This window comes from Canis lupus, chromosome 2 (assembly GCF_011100685.1).
Source record: "Canis lupus familiaris isolate Mischka breed German Shepherd chromosome 2, alternate assembly UU_Cfam_GSD_1.0, whole genome shotgun sequence".
NCBI classification, from domain to species: domain Eukaryota; kingdom Metazoa; phylum Chordata; class Mammalia; order Carnivora; family Canidae; genus Canis; species Canis lupus.
The window spans coordinates 34,457,810-34,478,468 of record NC_049223.1 but is presented as its reverse complement, the minus strand read 5'-3'; the positions used below and the strand labels follow the sequence as shown (position 1 = coordinate 34,478,468).

Sequence of the window (20,659 nt, the reverse complement as noted above, 5' to 3'; positions counted from 1 at the left end):
AGTAGCCAACGACACCAATCTCCAACGAGGGCTTCAACACCCCCACGAGAGAGTAACCCCCCAACCAAGCGCGAAGCACATGACGATCACCCGAACGAAGAACTCGTAACGCTGATCGAAGAAGAATAAGCTGAAGCAAGTGAGAAACTGAAGAATCCGTAAAGAGACAGGAACCAAAAACGAAAGAAGAGAGAACCCACCCTCCCTAGAGAACAAACGAGAAGAGGCTCACTGACAGACAAAAGACGAACACGATTCCGAACCGAACACCAGAACAAGAAGAACAGGACCGAACTGACCAGAGAAGAGAAATTGGACAAAGAGCACAAAAGAGAAGCCACATGAACCCCCAGTACCTTGCATCCCAAGAAACCTAAACACCCCATCCCCTCCTGAAGACTAGACTGAAATGTACAGATCACGACCTAGAAGCAGCAGAAAGAAGATAGAGAAGAAGAGGAAGAGAAAGAGACGAATAACATCGAATTCTTAGACCCCTGTAATTAGAGTAGACGAAGAACTCGGAGAATGAGAGTAGCAATCACAGGATTCCTTTTTTCCGGAACAGAGAATGAGGCAAAGAGAACTAGACAAACTGAATAACGCAGATCAACTTCGAGAAAGTACACATGAGCAATGAAGACGAACCGATAATGACGCAACCGAGTATAGACAGCGGAAGAAGGCTGAAGTTAGAAGGCCGAAGAAGAGAAGAAGGAGAACCTTAGAACCCAAATACTCAGCGCACGATGCGAGAACGAAAAGCAGAACGCGTAAGAGAATGAGAAGAGCAACCCATCGAGAAGCGATCCCGCCAAACGCAGACTAAGAGAAATTCTGAGCAACAGAAGATCACTATAGAAGAGAATTGCTACCAAGAGCAGAAGAGGCAATTACGCATATACCGAGCTCAGATGAAAGAATAGAGAAGAAAAGCAACCAGGAAGTCTCGAAGAGACACGATGTGCGAGGAGAGGCGAAAGCTACCTATGAGAAGGACCTGAGGTTAATAGAACAGAAGAAGAGAATTTGAATAGCGAGAAGTTCACTCATTCGTAGAAAGACCCTCAGTCGAAGCGGAGAAGAGAAGGAGCACAGAGAAAAGAGGGAATTCACTAGAGAAACAAGTATGAGCGAAGAGTTAAAGCACAGCTGAGAACCGAATCTCACGAGAAGAGAACACCAAACCACGAGATACTCCCCTGCCCCGAAAAGACTGCTGGCCGAGCGAACGAGAATAGAAGAGAACAGAAGCCTCAAAGAGAACAAGTTAGGACAACAAGCACGAAACCCCGCAGACAGGAGTAACGAGAACCGAGACATAGAAGAGAAAACCGAAGAGTACAAGAGAAGAGGGATCGAGAAGGGAAAATTAACGAGACAGACACTGGGGAAGGGTAATTTCACCAGAAAAGACCAAGACCCGGGAAGGAGAAGTTATGGAGAAGAAAACACTAGAAGTAGCGATTGAACGAAAACGAGAAGAGACAGATGCAAAGGGCCAGAGTAAAGACAGAGAGCACACCATGTCCCGCCGAGAAGGAGAAGAAGTAGAAGGCGAGAACGATGAAGAGAACTGAACGAGAAGAGGGGGGAGACCCCCACGCAAGGAGATGCGAAGAGAAAGACGAAAGAGAGTGGACCTTTCCAAGAGAAAATAAGAGCACATGAAGAGCAAGCGAGAAAGAGAAAGGAGAAAGAACGACGTAACACTCGACCCCAAAAATGGGCGAGAGGATAGCTAAAAAGAGAACGATAGAAGGGGCTCTAGAACACGAGAAGAGAAGCGAGTAGCAGCCCAAAAGAGACATGTGAAGAGGAAGAGAAGAGGGAAGGCGAAGGGCCTTCAACGAAGGGCGAAGGGAGGAAGTCTCATAAAGGGAAAAGCGTCCTAAAAAGGGAGGTGACCTAAGCGCCCCCCGAATTCCGGCCCGGTACTTACTCCTGACATAGGGAGGTGGTATCCAGGGGGTAGAAACCAGAGAGGGATGGGCAAACTCAAAGTCGCAGAACAGGGATTCTTAACTTGGCCCACAGGGGGATCTGTGAAGCAAGCGAGAGGGCCATAAGCTTTCACCCAGATTCTCAAACCTAAGACTCGAAAAGACATACAGAACCTTGCTTCAGAGAGCAGTGGCTCTCACGCTTCCACGCACGTGCCTTAGGGTCACCTGGCGGGCTTGTTACAACAGGGATAGCTGGGCCCTGAAGAGCAAGGTGGAGGTTCTGATTCAGTTCATTCCGGAGTTAGGCCCAGGAATTTGCATTCCTAACAATTTTTAAGGGAATGCTCAATGCTCTTGATCCAGGAGCCACATTCTAAGAATCACTGCTACAGAGGATACAAAACACATGAAGGGTTCCAGTTTAAATGATGAACTTCTCTTCAGACAAGAGTTCTAATACATGCCACAGCCATCTAAACCACCCCAAGTCCCTGGGAATTTCATATTTTATTTTTGGAAGAGGCCCTTGGAGAGTGACAGACTCTGGACCTCCCCTTGGAGGTCAGGAAGCATCTGGAAAATAGCATTTTTAGAGGATGCAGGAAAGTGCCTTCAGAAACATAAAAGCTCTAAGCGTAACTCTGAGCTAGAAACTACAGGACTAGGCCTGGCTGATCCAATTACTAGGCCAATACTGGTGAACAGTGAGGTTTTGGGAATCTGGGCAGACCCGGATCCTTTCCTAAAGGCTGCCTCCTGATCCTTTATGAGCCTATATCTCAACCCAGATGGGCCCAGATAGACAGTGTGCTGTGAGCAGGACAGGGTGTCTTTTGGGGGCCAGCCTCGGGGACATAGAAAGAAACCAACAACTCCATTAGACGGAATTCAGGGGCTCCATTCACAGAGCTCTTCGGTCAAGTCATTGTGGTGAGGGTGGCAAGAAGCAAGAGTAATATTTAGGGCTGTGCAAGAGCAGTGGAGAGGCCTGGAAGGGCTATTGCCAGCTTTCCTCAGCCCTGCTCTGAGTAAGTCACTCCCCCATAAAAGAAGACGGGGGTGGGGGGGGGGATAGGGGGTCGGACGGTGGATGGAAATGTGAATTCATTAATGAATCAACTGTCAGAACAGGAAGTGTGGCTTTTGAGCTCTATAGGGAACATAAGCTTTGCCATCCAGCTAAATACATCCTGAGGTGAGGCAATGTCAAAGTTAGGGGGACTCTACATGTTAGGAGAGGAGGCGGAACCTTATAGGGTAGACAACACGCCAGAATGACTGAGACCAAGGGTGTGCTCTGGCATCAGCCTGGCAGAATTTGTGACTTGAATTCTGACTGTGTGGCCCTGGGCATGTTACTTAATCTCTCTGTGCCCTCAGTTTCCCTCTTCTGTAAAATGGGGGTAAATAGTACCTATCGCATAGTGTTGTAGTAAGAATTAAATAAAATAGCCTTGATAAAACACTTGGTTTGGTGCCTTGCATATTTTAAGAATTCAATGTTAGTTTAAAAAATAAAAAACAGTAGTGGGCTTGGAACAATTTAAGATGGTAGCAGTAAAGACCCCACCCTTAGTGTCACTGCCAGGGACACAAAAAGTGGAAGTAGGTTAGACCCACTGCCAATCTTCCCAGGAGGATGACAAAGAAACTCTTGCTTCCTGGGGAAGGTATAAGGTACTAGCTGGGTATGCAAGGAGAATCCAGATTCCTAGGATAGTGGTAGGTTAAGAGACCCCTCAAGCTGTAAGGTGGGTCTAGCCTGCTCTTTTAAACACTGCAACATTCACTGACTCTGTTTTGTGACATTTCTTCACTGCCCACCTCTGTCAAATGGCCTGATTTGAACAAACCAAAATAAATAAAAATCAATGTTGATAAGGGACTGGAACAACATTACTAAAAACATTCTGGAGACTTGCAATATGAAGGGAGAATCCCCATTTTCAGGGGGAAAAAAAGTGGCTCCTCTTCCTCAAGTTCCAGAAGTGTGGGGGGATGGTGCTGAAGTGAAAGCAGTGGTGATGTGTCCTGGCCCTGAGGTTAGCTAGCAGTCAAACAGTGAAAAAGAGATCTCTTCTTTCCTCTGATCCTGAATGAGCAGAACCTCTTCCAAATCCTGTATGCTAAATCAAAAAGTCCTGTCTGCTTAAAAAGAAATTCTTACTGGAACTAGGAACAAAGAGATTTCTAAAAACCATGCAAAAGAGCCAAAGTAAATGACATACCACATGGTTAAATAAAAGTTAACATCTATTAGAGGTGGGGGTAGGAAGAGTTTGCCAATTACATCACTTTAGAAAACAAAGAGCTAAATAAGTATGACAAATAGTTCTGTTGAACCTGCTGGGCCTCTTTCTTGAGGGTCTCCTGTGGCACTATAAGCCTTGTCCTGTAGTTCGGCAATAGCAATCGTCACCTGTAGCCTTACAGAACTCCACTACTTGCTCTTTAAAATGACCACAGGTTATGTTTAATCATAGTCCCATTTGGAGTCTTTAAAAGAGTAATAAAGTCACAGATAGTGAGGAAGGGGCCTAGCTTCTGACTTTTCCTTCCCTTATACTTACCGCAAATGATGGCTATAGAGTTTCCACCTCAAGCTCCTATATCTAGAGAGCCCAGTTCTTCAAAAGGGACCCAAGAGTTTGTCTGGTTCCACCTTGAGCCCAGAAGGGAATCTGGTCTCCTTTTCAGGAAGTACTCACCTGTTCTGTGTGTGCTTCCCAAATTAAAAGCCCTGCAGAACTTAAGGAAAATTTTCTTCGCATCCCACCTATCTCCTCCAAACAGTAACAGCCTCAGCTTTAAGTTTTCATAAGCAAAGTTTCTGCATTATTTTTATTGGAATGGTGGTTGTCAGATGAAGAAGCTAGTCCAACAGCTAGTCCGCTGTTCTCTACGAGGGCAGGCCACTTGAGCAAGAAAAAAACCTATAACAGCAAGAGCAAAACTTTCTTGGGATTCGCCCAGGAAAGCCTGAAACTGTAATACTATGATCTTGAAATATTTTTATGGCCATGCATCAGTTTTTAAAAAATAACCAGTCACGTACATATAACACTGAAAAATTTTCTATGGCATGATTTTTGGCAGGTATTTTGTCCCTGCAACTGCAACCACTTGTTCCAAGCCTCCTTTTTTAAAATTTTTTTATTTTTTAAAATTTTTTTTCCAAGCCTCCTTATATCCAGCCTAAAGTAAGCGAAAGCATCAGCAAAGATAAAATGAGGAGAAAGCAGAAATAAAACTTGCAACTCTATTCTCAAGGTTGGGGAAAATGTGGGCACCTGGATAGCTCAGTCAGTTAAGCTGTTACTGGTCTGCCTTCGGATCAGGTAATGATCCCAGCCCCCATCAGGCTCCCTGCTCAATGGAGAGTCTGCTTCTCCCTCTCCCTCCCCCCCTTGCTTGTTCTCTTTCTCTCTCTCAAATAAATAAAATCTTAAAAACAAAAACCAAAACCACAGGTTGGGGAAAATGTCATACACCTAAGGCCTTCGGTGTTTTTTTTTTTTTTTTTTTTTTTTTTTTTAACTAGATGTCAAAACTGGGATTTTTTGGGTCCAATAATCTAATCTTCTATAAGAAAACCCCATTAAAACTATTCTGAAGGATCACATCTGAGCCACATTTTCATTGGTAACTTCATTCTCTACCACTCCACTCACTAGGAAAACAGTTTTGAAAGGATCTAAATCATAACCTCTAATTTCTGCAGAAGATTCTCTTCTCGTTTAGTCAAGTACTCTTTGGTAAGTCTTCCACTAACCTAAACCAACTTCAAATTTTTGTGATGGGCTAGAGAATTTTAAAAACTGACTCAAAAAAATAGGCAAGTCATTCACATAAAATCTTTAGAATAAATAAATGTGTTTTAAAATAAAATAGAAAGTAGAGTTTTCCACTGTGAGAGAGCACACTAAAGCTTGCAGCCAGTTAACGATCAAGCAAGTATGCCTGTTACTGAATCCTAAAAATGGTTTACATAAAAAAAAAAGCAAGAGCAACCAGATCCCCCCAAAGACACTGAAACAAAAGACTGATCTGTTTATATAGTCACATGAAAAATAAACATCTTTATTTTTTTGCCTACTTTATTTCATTTTTTTCAAATAAAATTTAAATCTGTACAAAGTATACTGTTACAGTATATATTTTGTAAGAATCAATGCCTAAAAGAATCACAATACTTCAATAAGCAGTACAGCAGACCTCGCTAGTTTCAGCTTTGATATTGAACAAACTCAAGCCGGCTGATGCACAACACATTTGCTTGGTTTCCACATGGTGAGTTCCCAGCACTGAGATGGGAGCACATGACAGCAAGTATGGTTATATTACAGCCCGACACACTGCGCTTCTTCATGTGATAATAACTGCACATATTTAATACAGAATGCTCAAATTTATTTTTTAAATTGCATTTGCTTACTTCTTAGTTGGCAAAATTCAGCATTCTTAATGGGGTCCTCAAACAGTGCAAATTAATGGTATTCTACTGTATAATTGGCACATCTCCAATAAGGATTAACTTGTAAACTCAAAGAATATCACAACTTTGGCCTAAATTTTAACTAATATACATCTGGTCCATTTAACCAAAGTCAGTTTGGAAAGATATTAAAGAACAATTCTATATTTGAAAGGATACTGTTTTGACCATTCTTTAGAGAAGTAAATTTTTAAATTGTCATTAAAATGTTTTACTATAAAAATTTTACAAACTTGATTAGAAATTTCAAGATTATGATTCACAGCAGACAAATACAAACTTTATATTCCAACAATACCTACTCTTAGACTTTCAAACAGTGCACAACCATGTCAGCTGTGTTAACTAAAATTCTGAACAGTGTACTAAATTTATAAGTGGTGCTGGGTCTAGCAAGTGTAAATACACAGTATATTTTAATGAAAAGAATTGTCTTCTTTATACTTTATTTGTTTTCCCATAAGGAAACATTAATGTTTACATTCTTTAATAAAGTTAATCTTACATCAGAATATAACTTAATACTGTCAGCAACAGGGACCACACACAGTAAATAAGAAGCACATTTAAAATAAGTCTGAATTCACATAGATTAACATTTGTTGGTTAATAAAATATTGACAGTATTACAATCTTACAATATTTACAGTAAGAAAAATCTAGAGCAATATATACCTTTCACAGCAGGATTCCTTTTTTTTTTTTTTTTTTTAATTATTTCTTCCAGTTTGGGATTGTGTATACATGAAAAGCTCAAATAAAGCAACTCTGCAATATAATCTTAAAATAATGGCTACCGGGGGGAAATTCTATCACAACCATTGAAAATAATGGTGACTTTTCACGGAGTCTGTGGCATCTGAGAACCCAGTTAATTAACCGAAGTCTTGCCCCAACCAGCCTCAGTTACCCAGATTAAAGCTGCAGAACTCCGGCCTTCCCTGACTGCTGAAAACCCAACAGATTTTTCTCAACATGCTGTAAGAAAAGAGGGAGATAGGTTTCAATTCACACCTCATGGTTGGAAGCCTCCGCCAGTGCATATTCCCCAACTTATGCTAAAAGGGCCCTGCTTCACCTCCAAAGCATCACAAGAGTTCCCCTCTCACTACAGGACACTTTGATTTGCTCACTCCTTCCTCAACTCCTGTGCATTAAGATAAGGCATGAACTTGGCCCATATAATACACACCAGCATCTTACTTGGGACCAGGGCAAAGAAACAGACTAATGCAGTTTGCACTGAGGTCAACAGGGAAAATGGGAAGCGATGCACATTTCCAATTAGAATGGCAAGAAGAAGACCCACATCCCTAAACTGGAATTTGGCCAGGGCCTCAGAGTTAGCACCCCCTCTCTGAGTACCACAAGCGACTAGGATGTATGCTCTGGGCTTCCTCCAAGAGAGAGCATCTACAGTAAGTAACACTATGTGGGACATTAGTTCAGTGATGACTCCCAAGAAAAGAGATACAATTCTTGAATCTGGGGCTGTCCACAGCACCTGAGGTCACTCATCTGAGCTGTGACCTGACCTGTCCCAACCCTGCTTTACTTTAAGAGATCTGATGGGCACAGAGCACTCCGGGATATGGCTGCTGGCTACTTTGGACTCTAGATCTCACAGGTAATCAACAGGTATCTGGGATTGAATTAGCAAACTGTACCATAGCTCCTTAAACAGACACTGTCAGGTTTGAAATCATGTCAAGCATGAATCTTCACTGTCAGGTCAGAAATCAAAGTGGGTATCTTCCCACATCAGCCAAGGTTATTTTGTCAAAACCTTAGAGGAGTTGGACAGTTTTTCATGTTCCAAGTGATTAGTTTACTTAGTCAAGCTGGATTGGCAAACCAGACTGATCTATTTAGCTAGTTTTGTGTTTTTTTGCTTTTTGTTTTTTTTATTCTTATGTATGTGTTAACCCAAAGCTGTTGTATTTGGGCTAAATACACTGACAGAGAAAATTCAAACAACAAAAGTTTTCAGCAAACTTCTGTGGTATTTTCTTTTTGGAAGTCAATGCAAGATCTAAAGGTATTTCTACCCAACAAAGTCTGTTTAAGTGTTTAATGTTATTTCCTTTTTGGTCCTATACAGAATGCTATGACTTCTATATAGGTCTGAATGCTGCTCCATGTAGATTCCTTCTGTATATCTAAAAATATATACTTTTCAGTAGTTCAATACATGGTTAATCTTCCCACAGAGGAAGATTTTTGTAATCACAAGTTGCAAAGTAGAAAAAAATCTCCTTTCTAAGAAAGGAAATACACTTTCCTATTATACACTTTTGAAGAAGCCCAAAGGCATGCACCAAAAATCATTATGAAAACTAATACATGCATTAAAATGGTGTAAAGTTAGACTTAAAGTGCTGTTTCTCAATTTTTAAATTTGGAGAAGACATTTTGTCAGTTGACTCAAAGATCTCCCCTCACGCGCCCGCCCCCCCAACTCCATGGCATTAAGAGAGAAAAGTAAAAAGTATGCATAAATCTTTAAACTATTCTTTACATAGGGGAAAGGACAGATACAACAACTATTCTATTTATAAACTGGATTCCCAGTTTTAAATAAAACCAATATTTACTGGCAAAAATTGTCAAAGCTAATACATCCAAACAAATGTTACTAGTAAATAATGTTCTACATAGAGAATAATTTACTTTGGTTTTATGTACCTTCTCACAAATAATACTGGTGTCCCGTACGTCACTGAACTGATGTGTTCCAGCAAAGTTGTAAGGCAAATCTTTTTTTTTTCCCAGTGACATCTTTTTTTCTAATAGACAAAACTAAAATCTTTTGGTGAGGAAGGGGTTAAGATAATGGTTAACCCCTTGGCATCCTGAGCATTGTGGTTTATCAAACTCTACCCTGCCAGAAGCTGTCAGGCACCCTGACCCCTGCCTTGAACCAGGAATGGCTCCCACATCTAGAGATGCCCTGACTCCTTATAAATAGCTCTCGAACATTGCTTCCTTTTTCCTTCTGTCTGGATGTCTAACAAAGCTGGTTGCAATGTCACATTTTGCTAGTAGGGGCCACCATCTCACAATAATTCCAATCTGAAATGTTTTAAGCCAATAGTTCTTAATTTCATTAATTAATTGAATTAATTTTTTTACTATAGAGTTGACTCAGAGCAGAGATCCTTAACTTGGGTTTCAGATGTGTGATGCCCCTGAGGTTGTATGGAAAATTATTGGTGTATGTGCATTTTTTTTTTCTGGGGAGAGGGTCCATCACTTTCATCAGATTATCAAAGGTATCTGTGATCTCAAAAAGGGGTTACAGGGACTTAGAGGGATACCCGTAATTCATTTTACACTAGGGCTGGGAAATGGGGGCAGAAAACTAAAAATGGCCTCAAAAAAAAGGGGCCAAATTACTGATCTTTTCCCTTTATTCAAATTTGGGAAATAAGTGCTTCAACCTAGGAAAAATAATTAATTAAGCTGATTAAACTCCATTAAATAAGCAAAGCCACTTTCTAAAATATTTTCATTTTGCACATATGGTAAGTTTAGTCTCCAAGAAAAGGTTTGGAGATTGAATTTTTCTCTTTTCCCTCAGGAAATTCATAAACATAATGCTGATCAACATCCACATTTAAAAGATCTGACAATCTAAAACTTAAGATAATTCTAATACAATAAGCCTTTAATTTACGATTTTGGGTAAAAGATTATCTAGAGTCAAATATACATTTGTCAATCATCATTCCCCAAAATTGGTCCATAGTTAGACAATTACCAGGCACAATTCCACTAGAGAAACCTAAAATTTGAACAAAGGAAGTTTAACTTTCTATCCCAATTCAACACAAAACCACAAGGTTCTACAATAAAGGCCAGCCACAAACATTCACACTATGTCATAGAGGACTTACTCATTTCAATACATCACTGAATTATCAACAGAATTTGCAAACATGAGATCCAGAATGACCACCAAAACATGCTGAGAAGAGCATGTCAAGAATTAAAACACCATCCTCTGCCCCCACCCCCCTCCCATTGAGAAACACACTCAGGCATTCCAAAAATAAACCAGATCTAAAGACAGGCCTCTCACTTGTTAGTTTTAAGTATGAAGAGCCCAAAAGGATATGGGAAAGGGAATATAAAATGAAATAATAACTTACAAAAATTAATTTTAACCAAAACGTATTTGTTCTATTGACAAAACTATTGACTTTTTTCTTTTTTTGCAATTTTGAACACTGTGTTATACAATCTCACTAAGACAAAAAATATGTTCACAGGTACACATTTTGTTCTCCTATTCTTCCTAGAGCACATCTTGAGGTTATAAGAATGCTTCTTAGTTAAAATAAAGTCTCTTATCCCTTGCCACCCTCCCCCCCTCAAAAAGTGAGTGAACCTTGAATTCCAAAAAGGAATATTCATTTAACGTAATTATTTCAATACCAGTTATATCACATAGACCATGATGAAACTCTATGAGCATTATGGAAAACTACATGAAAGAGGGAGCTGTCATTTGCCACCCACTTCACTTCCAGCTTTTTAAGCCAATACTCGGCTAGACTCAGAGCTCATTGACTTCAGTGACAACAAATCAACACTCCGAAACCAGGCCATCTCAGGCTGGAAGCTGGATCTCCAAGACATTGTTTCATATACACACACATATATATGTATTTTCTACCCTAAGCTTTCACTTTATCTATTCAAATAGTTTAATAAAGCTCACATTTATAAAGGATTATATTGGCAAATAAAGGCCCATATTAAAAACTTTATCAAAACAAATTTTTTGTTCTACATAGCTAACACTAAGAAATATTTTCTTGGACTTATAAAGCATATTTAATTGCATATAAGTTTTGCTTTGGGTGGGATATTGAAAACAATTCTGTAAGAAATTAGAAAAGACTAGAAACAAAAGTGAAAGTGACTAGTCTTAACTTTCAAAAAATCAAGTGCAAAGATAAATAGTGCAAATAATGAAAACTAGAAATTTTATAGGCAACTTTACATCTTTCCTGCTTTTGCACTTTTACATATTGATAACTTTATAAACCCTAACAACTGTATGCAGCATGGAAATGGGCTATCATTTATCTCCATTGACTAGACTCAAGGAAGCCTTTCAAAGGCAGTCATTTAAATCACTGGTTCTTGAGTAGGTTTGGGAATTCACTTTTTAAAAAACAGTTCCTAAGTGAGGGGCTATTTTAGAAGGCTTTACACAGACTTCAATAAGTTATAGAATGTAATTGTATCATAATTTAAAATTGGTAAGATGGGAAAAGCATACTAAGTGCTAACTCTAAAAAATAAATTATAATAAAAATAACTCTATTGTTAATGAACTTGACTTTGTAAAAAAAAAAAGTTACTTTCCAGATACAAAATCAAAACCTCTTTTTTTAGCTAAGAAATTTTATCACTAATGTATACGGATTTGGGTACAATGAAATAAATAATGTCAGAATCACTGAAAAGAAGTCCATATTAAACTAAAAAGGAGTCCAAATACACTTGAATTATATAATCTATAAAACAAAATATTACAGCAATTCTTTATCTTAAATAATTAAAAATGTTCCTGGGATACTGGGAACAGAAATCTAAATACTATCAGTTCATCCTACAAAGAACATAAGAACTTCCAAGATACACTAAATTATATTAAAATCATATGCCACCACTAAAAACACTGGGGAATTACATAATTTTAAAGTAACAGAGAAAGTGGAAATACAAACAGAAATTTGAGCTTAAGGGGGTACATTGTCTAAATTGAAAAATATAGTATTATAGAGGGTTTCATAAGGTCTACAGTCTTAAAACATGGGACTGCAAATGTAAAAGAAATGGAAAAGATACCTAAAATTGCAGTTTAGTGTTTTTACCTAGTTTACTCTTTTGTAAGAAATTAATATGGACCAAAGGCTCAAGGTTCTGTAAAATCAAGATAGGATATGGATCTTTGTGAACTGTAAAATCAAATGATTTACTCTAAGGACCCTTTTGAAAAGTAAAGCTAGACTACAGTATAACATGAGCCCAGGAAAATAGTCTGTATAATAAATATTTCTGATAATTTAAAAATTGTAACTGAAAAAGTTTGAAATTTTCTTCTTTCCCTTGAAATAGCAAGTCCCCAGTACCAACAAGCTTTGACCAGAGAAGCTGTCTTCCACAATTGTGCTATTTAATTTGTCCAGAAAAGCAAATATCCTACACCTGAAAGCAGATTTGTATAATGCATCATCATCATAACATCTAGCTACAGACCAACAGCTTTCTCATAACCAACAAGGGACCCATTTTCTCTGGCTTATTGAAACTTCATTAGTGAAGATCAACTTCATTGTCCTTAGCAAACAGCGCTCATTTAAGACTCCATTTTAGTATCTTTCCCTACCTCCAATAAAAATTTCTCCCACTTTACCTTCAAATCATTCCCTTATAGAACTCTCACACTCCCATTCATGAACACATTAAACAGTTCTTCCCTTTCTGCTCTCAAATTTCCAAACCAGTAAATATCAGCCCCCAGTAACTTACCTAAAATACACATACTTCTTACTCTCTTCAATACACAAATTTCTTAACAATTTCACCGCTCTTCTGATTGCCAACTTAAGACTATGGGGAAAATAGCAGTCAGAAAAACTGCCCAATTAGCTCATTATACAGAAATCTTTCTGAGATCGGTTAGCCATGTGCTAAGGCAGGAGCCAGCAATTTCTTCACTTTCCCTTTAAAGGGGTAAGTTTGAGTGTCACTGGCAGGCCTATGGCAAGAAGAATAAAGATGGAGAGAGAAACAAGGAAAAAGGAGGATGGGAGGGGAAAAAAAAAAGCCAAATGTATATGGTAGGAAGGTAGGTCAAATGCCACCAACAACTACCTACGCTGGAAACTGCCAATCCACTCCAGCTGAATGAGAGCTTGACCCAATACCAACATGTGTCCAATAATTCATTAGCTGATACTCCTAACTGGTTGAGCTAGTCAAGGTGAATACATTAAGTCATCTGTCCCATAAGTTTGCTACTTCACAATAAGGACATCTTAAGTCCTCTGAGGATCCTTCTGTTTTAATCCAGTTTAGACTAAAACAGATGTTAAAAAGAGTACTTCCATGATTCTCAAAACTCCAGAATATAAAGATTTGGTCCTTGAACTTGGAGGCCTCTTGAATTATTAAAGTGCACCCGAAATCAAGACAATTAAATTCTTAGCTAAAGTTTTCCCCATGAAATGCTATAAAATTTTAATCAATAAGAAAATTGTTAATAATCATCAAAACAAAGTATGCTTTCATGAAAAATTCAAAAATCTTGCAATTCCAAAATGAGTAAAATATATCTGGTCCTTAAAAATGAACTTTATTTTACATCGAAGATCACCACCATGTTTCTACCTATCAAACAAGACAATTTTCCACAAAAGCAAAGCACATCAGGGGAAAAAAGAAAAGAAAAATACAAATACCAAACGTAATGTAGGGACAAAATAAAAATACATGAGTAACTATGAAATTTTTTAAAGAAAAGGATTTCTAACAAATGACCATACTCAAGCTTTCCTAAAGACATAAATTACCTAGACCATTCAACATCAAAACTTGGTAGTCAATTTAGCAGCTGTAAGATGACAAATTGTTGGCTTAAAACCATTATCTTTTACTATTCTCTTGGCTGTTTTTCCATTATGAAATTCTACCTGACATGATAATGCTAGTTTAGATGATCTTCACTTAACCCATAATAAAGAAATTTCTCTTTGAAAAGAGTCTATCAAATGGCCTAGGCCTTAAATTTAGGTTTTTAGGATCAAATAACTCCCTAAATATTAAAATCAACTTTTCTTAAAAATATATTGCAAATTCTCTATGGTAATTAAAGCAGCTAGATGGAAACAGTAATTATAATAGCAGTGATCATTTTAGTTTAATAGTGTACCTTATTACAAATGGTTTAAATTCAGTTAATTTGCAATTAAAAACCCAGAAATATTATACATACATTATAATAATAATGTATGATTTAAACATGGATACATTTTAACAGAAAACTTTGCATAAATCAGTGAATTTTCTCACTTAAGTGATTCCAATAAATTCTTTCTTATTCATTCCACTCCCATGAAAAAGTATGTATCTCTCCAAATTATTAAAATATTCAAATTTAAGGATAACCAACTATAAAATTTATACTCAGAGTTATCACCAATTGTTCTATACCTAAGTTGCTAAAAATTCCCTTTTTTAGCATCCTTTTACGTAGAAAGCAGGATCTCATTCTGATATTGAAAAAACTCAGAAAAGGGAAAAAAAGTCATTAGATTTGGTATCTTATTTTTTTAATGGAGAAAAATATTAAAAGTATGTTCACATGTAAAATAAAATGAATTGTGGAGCTATGAAAACAACTACAGCAACAACTTCAGAAATCTCCATTCTAAAATCACCTGGAAGCGTGTGTGCATGCGTGTGAAATATGAAAAACTGAGTGGGAATATTGAAGAAGAAAGGGTGAACCATACATGGGAGATAGAAGTAATAATCATGCCCATGGTGAGCTCACCATGGCTGGCATATAACCCAAAATGTCATAAAAGAAAAATATGTTTAGAAAGCTTCAACAGTGCCCAATGCAAAATGTTAAAGCACAGAAACAATGAATGAGATAACCCTCACAAACATCAAATTCCGTATGAAAATAGGAAGTAAAAAAACTGACATGCATCTTTTCAATACCAAATCTTAACTGACTCAAAGATTATATAAAGTGTTTGGGGCCATGGTACCCACCCAGATTCTCATTATCAACGGACTTATCTTTTCCCCTCCCTTCCACCCAAATTTAGTACAGTGTTCCTGCAGAAAAAGTATAGCATTCCTATATTAATAAGAGTAAGAAATGAAAACAGTGAGTACAACTGATATAGATCCATTGACTTTTATTACAAATGTACTTGATCACTTGGCTTCAAAAAGTTTAAAATCAATACCCTATTTTCTGTATGCCAGTACAAAGCAAACTTTTACAAATTAAATACCTAAAAATTTGACAAAAATATTAAAATTTGATGAAAAACAATTATAAAAATCCTTAATCTTTCTCTCTTCAAAAAGGAGGCAGTCTTCCCAGTCCTATTATACAATATTAATAATATTCACCATTTTTAGAATAGGTAGCTAAATTATACTTTTCTGTTAGCATACAAAACTCTTAGACTAATAGATTTCATTTGTATATGCTCCAGTTAAGTTTGTGAATGCCATCTGATTGCAATATAATCAACTATCTTTAATTGAGTCCTAATTTACACTTATTTAATAATTTGCATAGTTTAAAAGGGATAAAGGTTATTCTACAACTAATTATCATAGGCTATTACAGTGCTATTTTTCAAGGCAATAAGTATTTGCTCCCAAATGAAATTATCTGTCTTCTTTAGGCAGGGGTTAAAATTACTAGCAGCTTTCTCCATTACCCGAAAAATCAAATTGGAATAGTTATCCTTCTCTAGATGTGAAGACCTAAAAAACAGATTGATATATTTTCCACTTTGAGTCAAATTTCAACCCCTGCATGGGACTAGAAAGTGAGACTTTCAAGGTTTTTATTTCCCTGTTGGTTTTGGTTTCTACTCTCCATGGCTTTTAGGAAGCTGGGAAAGTTTGTCTTTCCTGACTCACATTGTCTCTCCTTTCCATTTGGCAAATATTCATCTACCTTCAATCTGTATCTAGTAAAGGAAAAGCCGACATGGCTTTTCTTATGAACTTCCTTTGTTGTCAAAGGCATGTATGATTTCTACAGTTCTGGTTAGTTAACTTTAGCTCCCTCTGTGGCTGGATGACTGCTGCTTCTAACATCAGCATGATAAATAGGAGGCACAAATAAAAAGTAGCTTAAAAAAAAGATTTGGTGATTTAAAAAGAAAAAAAAAAAAAAGAACAACACCAAACACACACACATATATGGGCATTTCAAATCTGGTGGCTGATCTCTGGATTAAATTACTTGACAGTGTCTCTCATTGTAAAGAACGTCAATATTGCAATGCATTTCAAGTTTTCTGTTATACTTAGGCAAATAATATAGTTTAACCAAGCTCTTGGACCTTAATCGTAAGACAAAGCAGATCATTAAAAATAAGGCATACATATCAGGAATTAAGTTTTGTTTGCTTGTTTTTGGCACATTTGATCATACTGTCTTCTATGAATAACACATATGGTCAAATATACCGTTTCCTTTTTCATTTCAGCACAAACAGGGTTTTACCAACTAGTAAAATAAAAACAAGGAAAAACTCCAACATAAAACACTGATATAGAACCTTGGTAATGTACCGAGCACCTGGGAGGATGGGTAGGGAAAGGATGAAACAGTATAGGAAAGGGAAGGCTGGGAGGGTGCTTGGGGAGGTAAAGTGAGATGCAAAAAAGAGCATCTTTATACAGTCACTTAGTCTTTTCTAAGATCACCTCTTAAGTCTTAAAAGATTTGCATGTGGATTTCTTTTTAAACCCACTGACCATAAATCAGACACTGGTTCCAAAATCTTAGTAAGATTGTGTTTAACTGTTATAGTGTAAAGACAATTGCACAATACATGTGCTTATTGATCCGGTAGGATTCCAAGCAGAATCTGAAGTCTGTAGGTAAGAAAGGCTTCACTTTAGGTAACTATGACCCTAAAGAAAACCTCATGAAAGAACTCGCATCTCAAAGAAAGGACACTTTGCCTAAGTTTGCTGTGTTTTTGTTGACTTGCACTACTTATTGCTGGCTACTATGAAACACTGATCTAGGAGTACTCCAACAACCTGTAGTACAAGGCTTAACTTTAAGAAGCTATAGTAAACAAGAGACAAAATCAAAGCAATTCTCTTTCCTAACTAGTAACAGCACAGAGAATGCAGTCTTTTCCAAATCACAGTAAAAGTACAGTGAACAAAACAGCTCAACAAACCTTAAGACAAAAAAGTGCAGGTTATTAATGTTTACATGCAGTTGATAAGCATTCCAAATGTCACATTATGCACTGTAAAAGCTCAACTTTACTATATGGAAATAAGAAAAATGCACCTTGGGGGAAGGGGAAAAGCAATTTAATAATTTCCAGTGATTTTTGTAAGTAAAGAAATTCCTAACTATTGTACGGTCACCTCATATTTAACATTGTATGAATATTAAAAGCAAACAATTTAATGGGAAAATGCACAGTACAATGGAAATAGCTTGTTATTCAACACATACAGTAGATCTCAAAAACAAAGACAACACACTCAACCAGGGAGCTTAAAATATCAAATCAAAACCCAAAGAACCAGCAGAAGAAAAAAAAAAAAAATCCTTCAAAAAGACAACTCTTTCACCTTCCTAGGCCAATGCTTTACAATGTGAGAAGCACTGATACCTTCCAGCTCCTACAGGTGGTGTCTTCTACATACAGCAGTAAGATCTATATGGCTGGATTTGCCAAGAAACAATTCCATCCCCAGAACTCTCTATATCAGACAAGATCCTTTTTTTTTAACCAAAATATTTTCTACAGAATTCCAAACCAAAATGTACTGTTTAAGGCATCTTTTTTTTTATAACATTTTCTCTTCACTCAAAGATGATAGTCATGCAGCAGTTTAATGATAAAAATATATTAATATTTTACTATACAGCAGCAAGAAGTTAGTTGTCAATTAAAAGCACACGAACATCTTTAAATGAAAACCTGTAAAAGACTATCGTTACAAACAATTTCAGTTTGGAGGACACCAGCTTGGGAAAGTGCTCTCCTAAGCTTTGCATTTTCATACCCTACACCTTGAATATATGAGTTATAGAACACACTTTTGATAGAAGGCTTGTACACTTGGGGAACACAAATACACTTAGCATATAATGTAGCCAGTAATAACTAGCACCACAGCTACATGGAAATCCTTTACACATACCAACTTGGCTTTCACTTTTAAAATGAAACTCAGAATCCATGGCTCAGTAGGATAACTATAATTGTGTTGCTCTGCTTTTTAACAGGTCTACATAAGTTAATAGCACTGGCAAAAATCAAAGAATAGCTTCAGACCTCTTACTAGTTTAGGAGACAGTGCTAGTGACCACAAATAGACTCGCTACCTGATGTCCAAGTACAGGTTCACTGGAAATTGCTGCACGTTAGTTTTTAAAATCTTTCTACACATAATAAAAAAAATATATTATGAACGATACATCTCATATACACAATAATGACAAAACACCTACTCAGTCAAAGCAAACAGATGCAGAAAAATATCATGGGAGATTTCCTTTTTCTTTCTTTCTCTTTTTCCTTTTACTATTTGAATAACTTTGGTTCCAACCATAAAAATCACAACTTAGCAAATTTCATTTAAATGCCTTTTTTAATAATTTCTTCATGTTCACAGAAGTTTCACTGACCATTTTTATGTTTAAGGTCCAGATGCAATGCATATTGTATAAAAGAGAGCACTTATTGTTTACCTTGCATGAATTAAACCTACGTACCTTTAACTCTACAAACTTCTGCATAACATTTAGACAAAGCTCAGACACACAGCATGCCTAGCCCTCATATATATACACATCTCTAATCACAGGTATATAGGGTGTCAAATATACTATAATAACCTCCATGTAAGGTTTGAAATTTGGTAACAAAATGAGAAAAACTAAAAATATTATTTTACGTGTTCTAAAATATCTCTTTTTTTGTGCTAAAGTCAAATGTTAGCTCAACATGAAAAGGACTTTTATATAATTCAGCAATATTATAATCTTGACCATTTTGCAAACACTTTTAATAATAATAGCTTAAACGTGTACAAAAGTTCTTGGTTAATTAGGGAAATAAACACTCAGTTCTTTATATTTTTTAATCAAGTAGGAAACACAGTTCATATAATGTTATTACTTTTTGTATTTTTTTTGTTTTTTGTTTTTAGCAGCTGCTTACTGTTTTATATGGTGGATAAAGTGGACAACATCCAGCGATGGGTGGCAAGTCAAGAAGAGAAACTGTCAGTTGGTGGAGGTTCTGTGGGTGGTGCTCCCTTGGAGTTAACAGTTATTTCTTTTTTTTTTTTTTTAACTTTTTAACTTTTTATTTTCTCTCTTTCTTTACAGTATATTTTCTGTGTGTGGCTGTGTGTGTGTGTATGTGTGTGTGTATGCATGTGTGTGTGGGTTTTTTCCATTCAGTTTGATCAATCTTCTTCCCCTTCTTCCTCACCCTGCAGCAACAGGGTGGCAGCGGCGGTCTCCTCCTGCTGCTGCTGCTGCTGTTGGTGGAGCTGCTCACAGGCAGCTCGCTTCTCCCTCTGCTTCTCTTGAATCTTCTTCATCTCCTCCGAGTACTTGCAGAAGGTGTGTCCGAACTTGGCCCACACCTTGTAGGGCACGGTGATGGAGTTGCGGTAGGTGGGCTTCACCTCGCTCACTCGCATAAACACGCCGTACTTGTTGGAGCCCACATCGAAGAAGAAGCGCTTGTTGTCCACAGTCAAGGAGGTGCCCTCGGGCAGCTCGGCCGGCTCCTCCTCCACTCCGTAGTCATCGATGAGCTTGGCCAGAGCGTCGCGGAACTCGATGAGCCCCTGTGCGGGCAGCGCAATGGTCTGGCCCTGTGTGGAGCCCAGGCCGGGCCCCCGGTTGACCGTCTGGCGGATGCGCAGGAAGCGGCCGCGCTGGTTCTCCTTGAGATCCATGTAGTACTTGCGGTTCTCGCGCACCAGGAACTCGCTCTTGAGCGCCCGGCGCGGCTCGTCCTGCGCCTGGGCCAGGTCGGGAGGCTGGCTGGGGCCCAGCTGCGCGTAGTGCTCGATGAAGTCGCCCAGGTAGTCGCGGAACTCCACGGCCACTGACATGGAGAGAGTGAGGCGGCTCTTGTTGCCGCCCGCGCCCACCTCAGCGATCTTCAGGAAGCGGCCCTTGGCGTTCTGCTTCACGTCCAGGTAGAAGCGCTTGTTCTGGATGTCCACCCGCTTGGAGGCCAGCTCCTGCGTCTCGTGCTGCAGCCCCCCCGGGGCCCCGCCGCCGCCGCCGCCACTGCCGCCGCCGCCCCCGCCGCCACCACCGCCCCCGCCGGAGCCCGAGCCCGAGCCCGGGTGCCCCAGGGAGCCGCCCGAGCCCAGCGCCGCACCACCCTGCTCGCTGCCGCTGTCTCGGTCCGCCATGATGCTGCGCTCCGCCGCCGCG

At 38.4% G+C, this 20,659-nt stretch overlaps 2 protein-coding genes across 2 annotated transcripts; both read right to left on the bottom strand.

The window, feature by feature from the left end:
• Positions 1-6,000: 6,000 nt before the first annotated feature.
• On the bottom strand, positions 6,001-6,354 carry LOC119876067 (IgA-inducing protein). The gene has a single exon (XM_038530318.1). It carries the CDS (start codon positions 6,331-6,333, stop codon positions 6,172-6,174), a length of 162 nt encoding a protein of 53 aa, XP_038386246.1. The 5' UTR covers positions 6,334-6,354; the 3' UTR covers positions 6,001-6,171.
• PURA (purine rich element binding protein A) lies at positions 6,026-20,652 on the bottom strand. Its single transcript, XM_038530317.1, has one exon. It carries the CDS (start codon positions 20,635-20,637, stop codon positions 19,669-19,671), a length of 969 nt encoding a protein of 322 aa, XP_038386245.1. The 5' UTR covers positions 20,638-20,652; the 3' UTR covers positions 6,026-19,668.
• Between the last annotated feature and the right edge of the window lie 7 nt (positions 20,653-20,659).

Coding starts and splice junctions, on each gene's coding strand:
- LOC119876067 (XM_038530318.1), bottom strand. CDS start 6,333: ATGTGCAGTTATTATCACATGAAGAAGCGCAGTGTGTCGGGCTGTAAT.
- PURA (XM_038530317.1), bottom strand. CDS start 20,637: ATGGCGGACCGAGACAGCGGCAGCGAGCAGGGTGGTGCGGCGCTGGGC.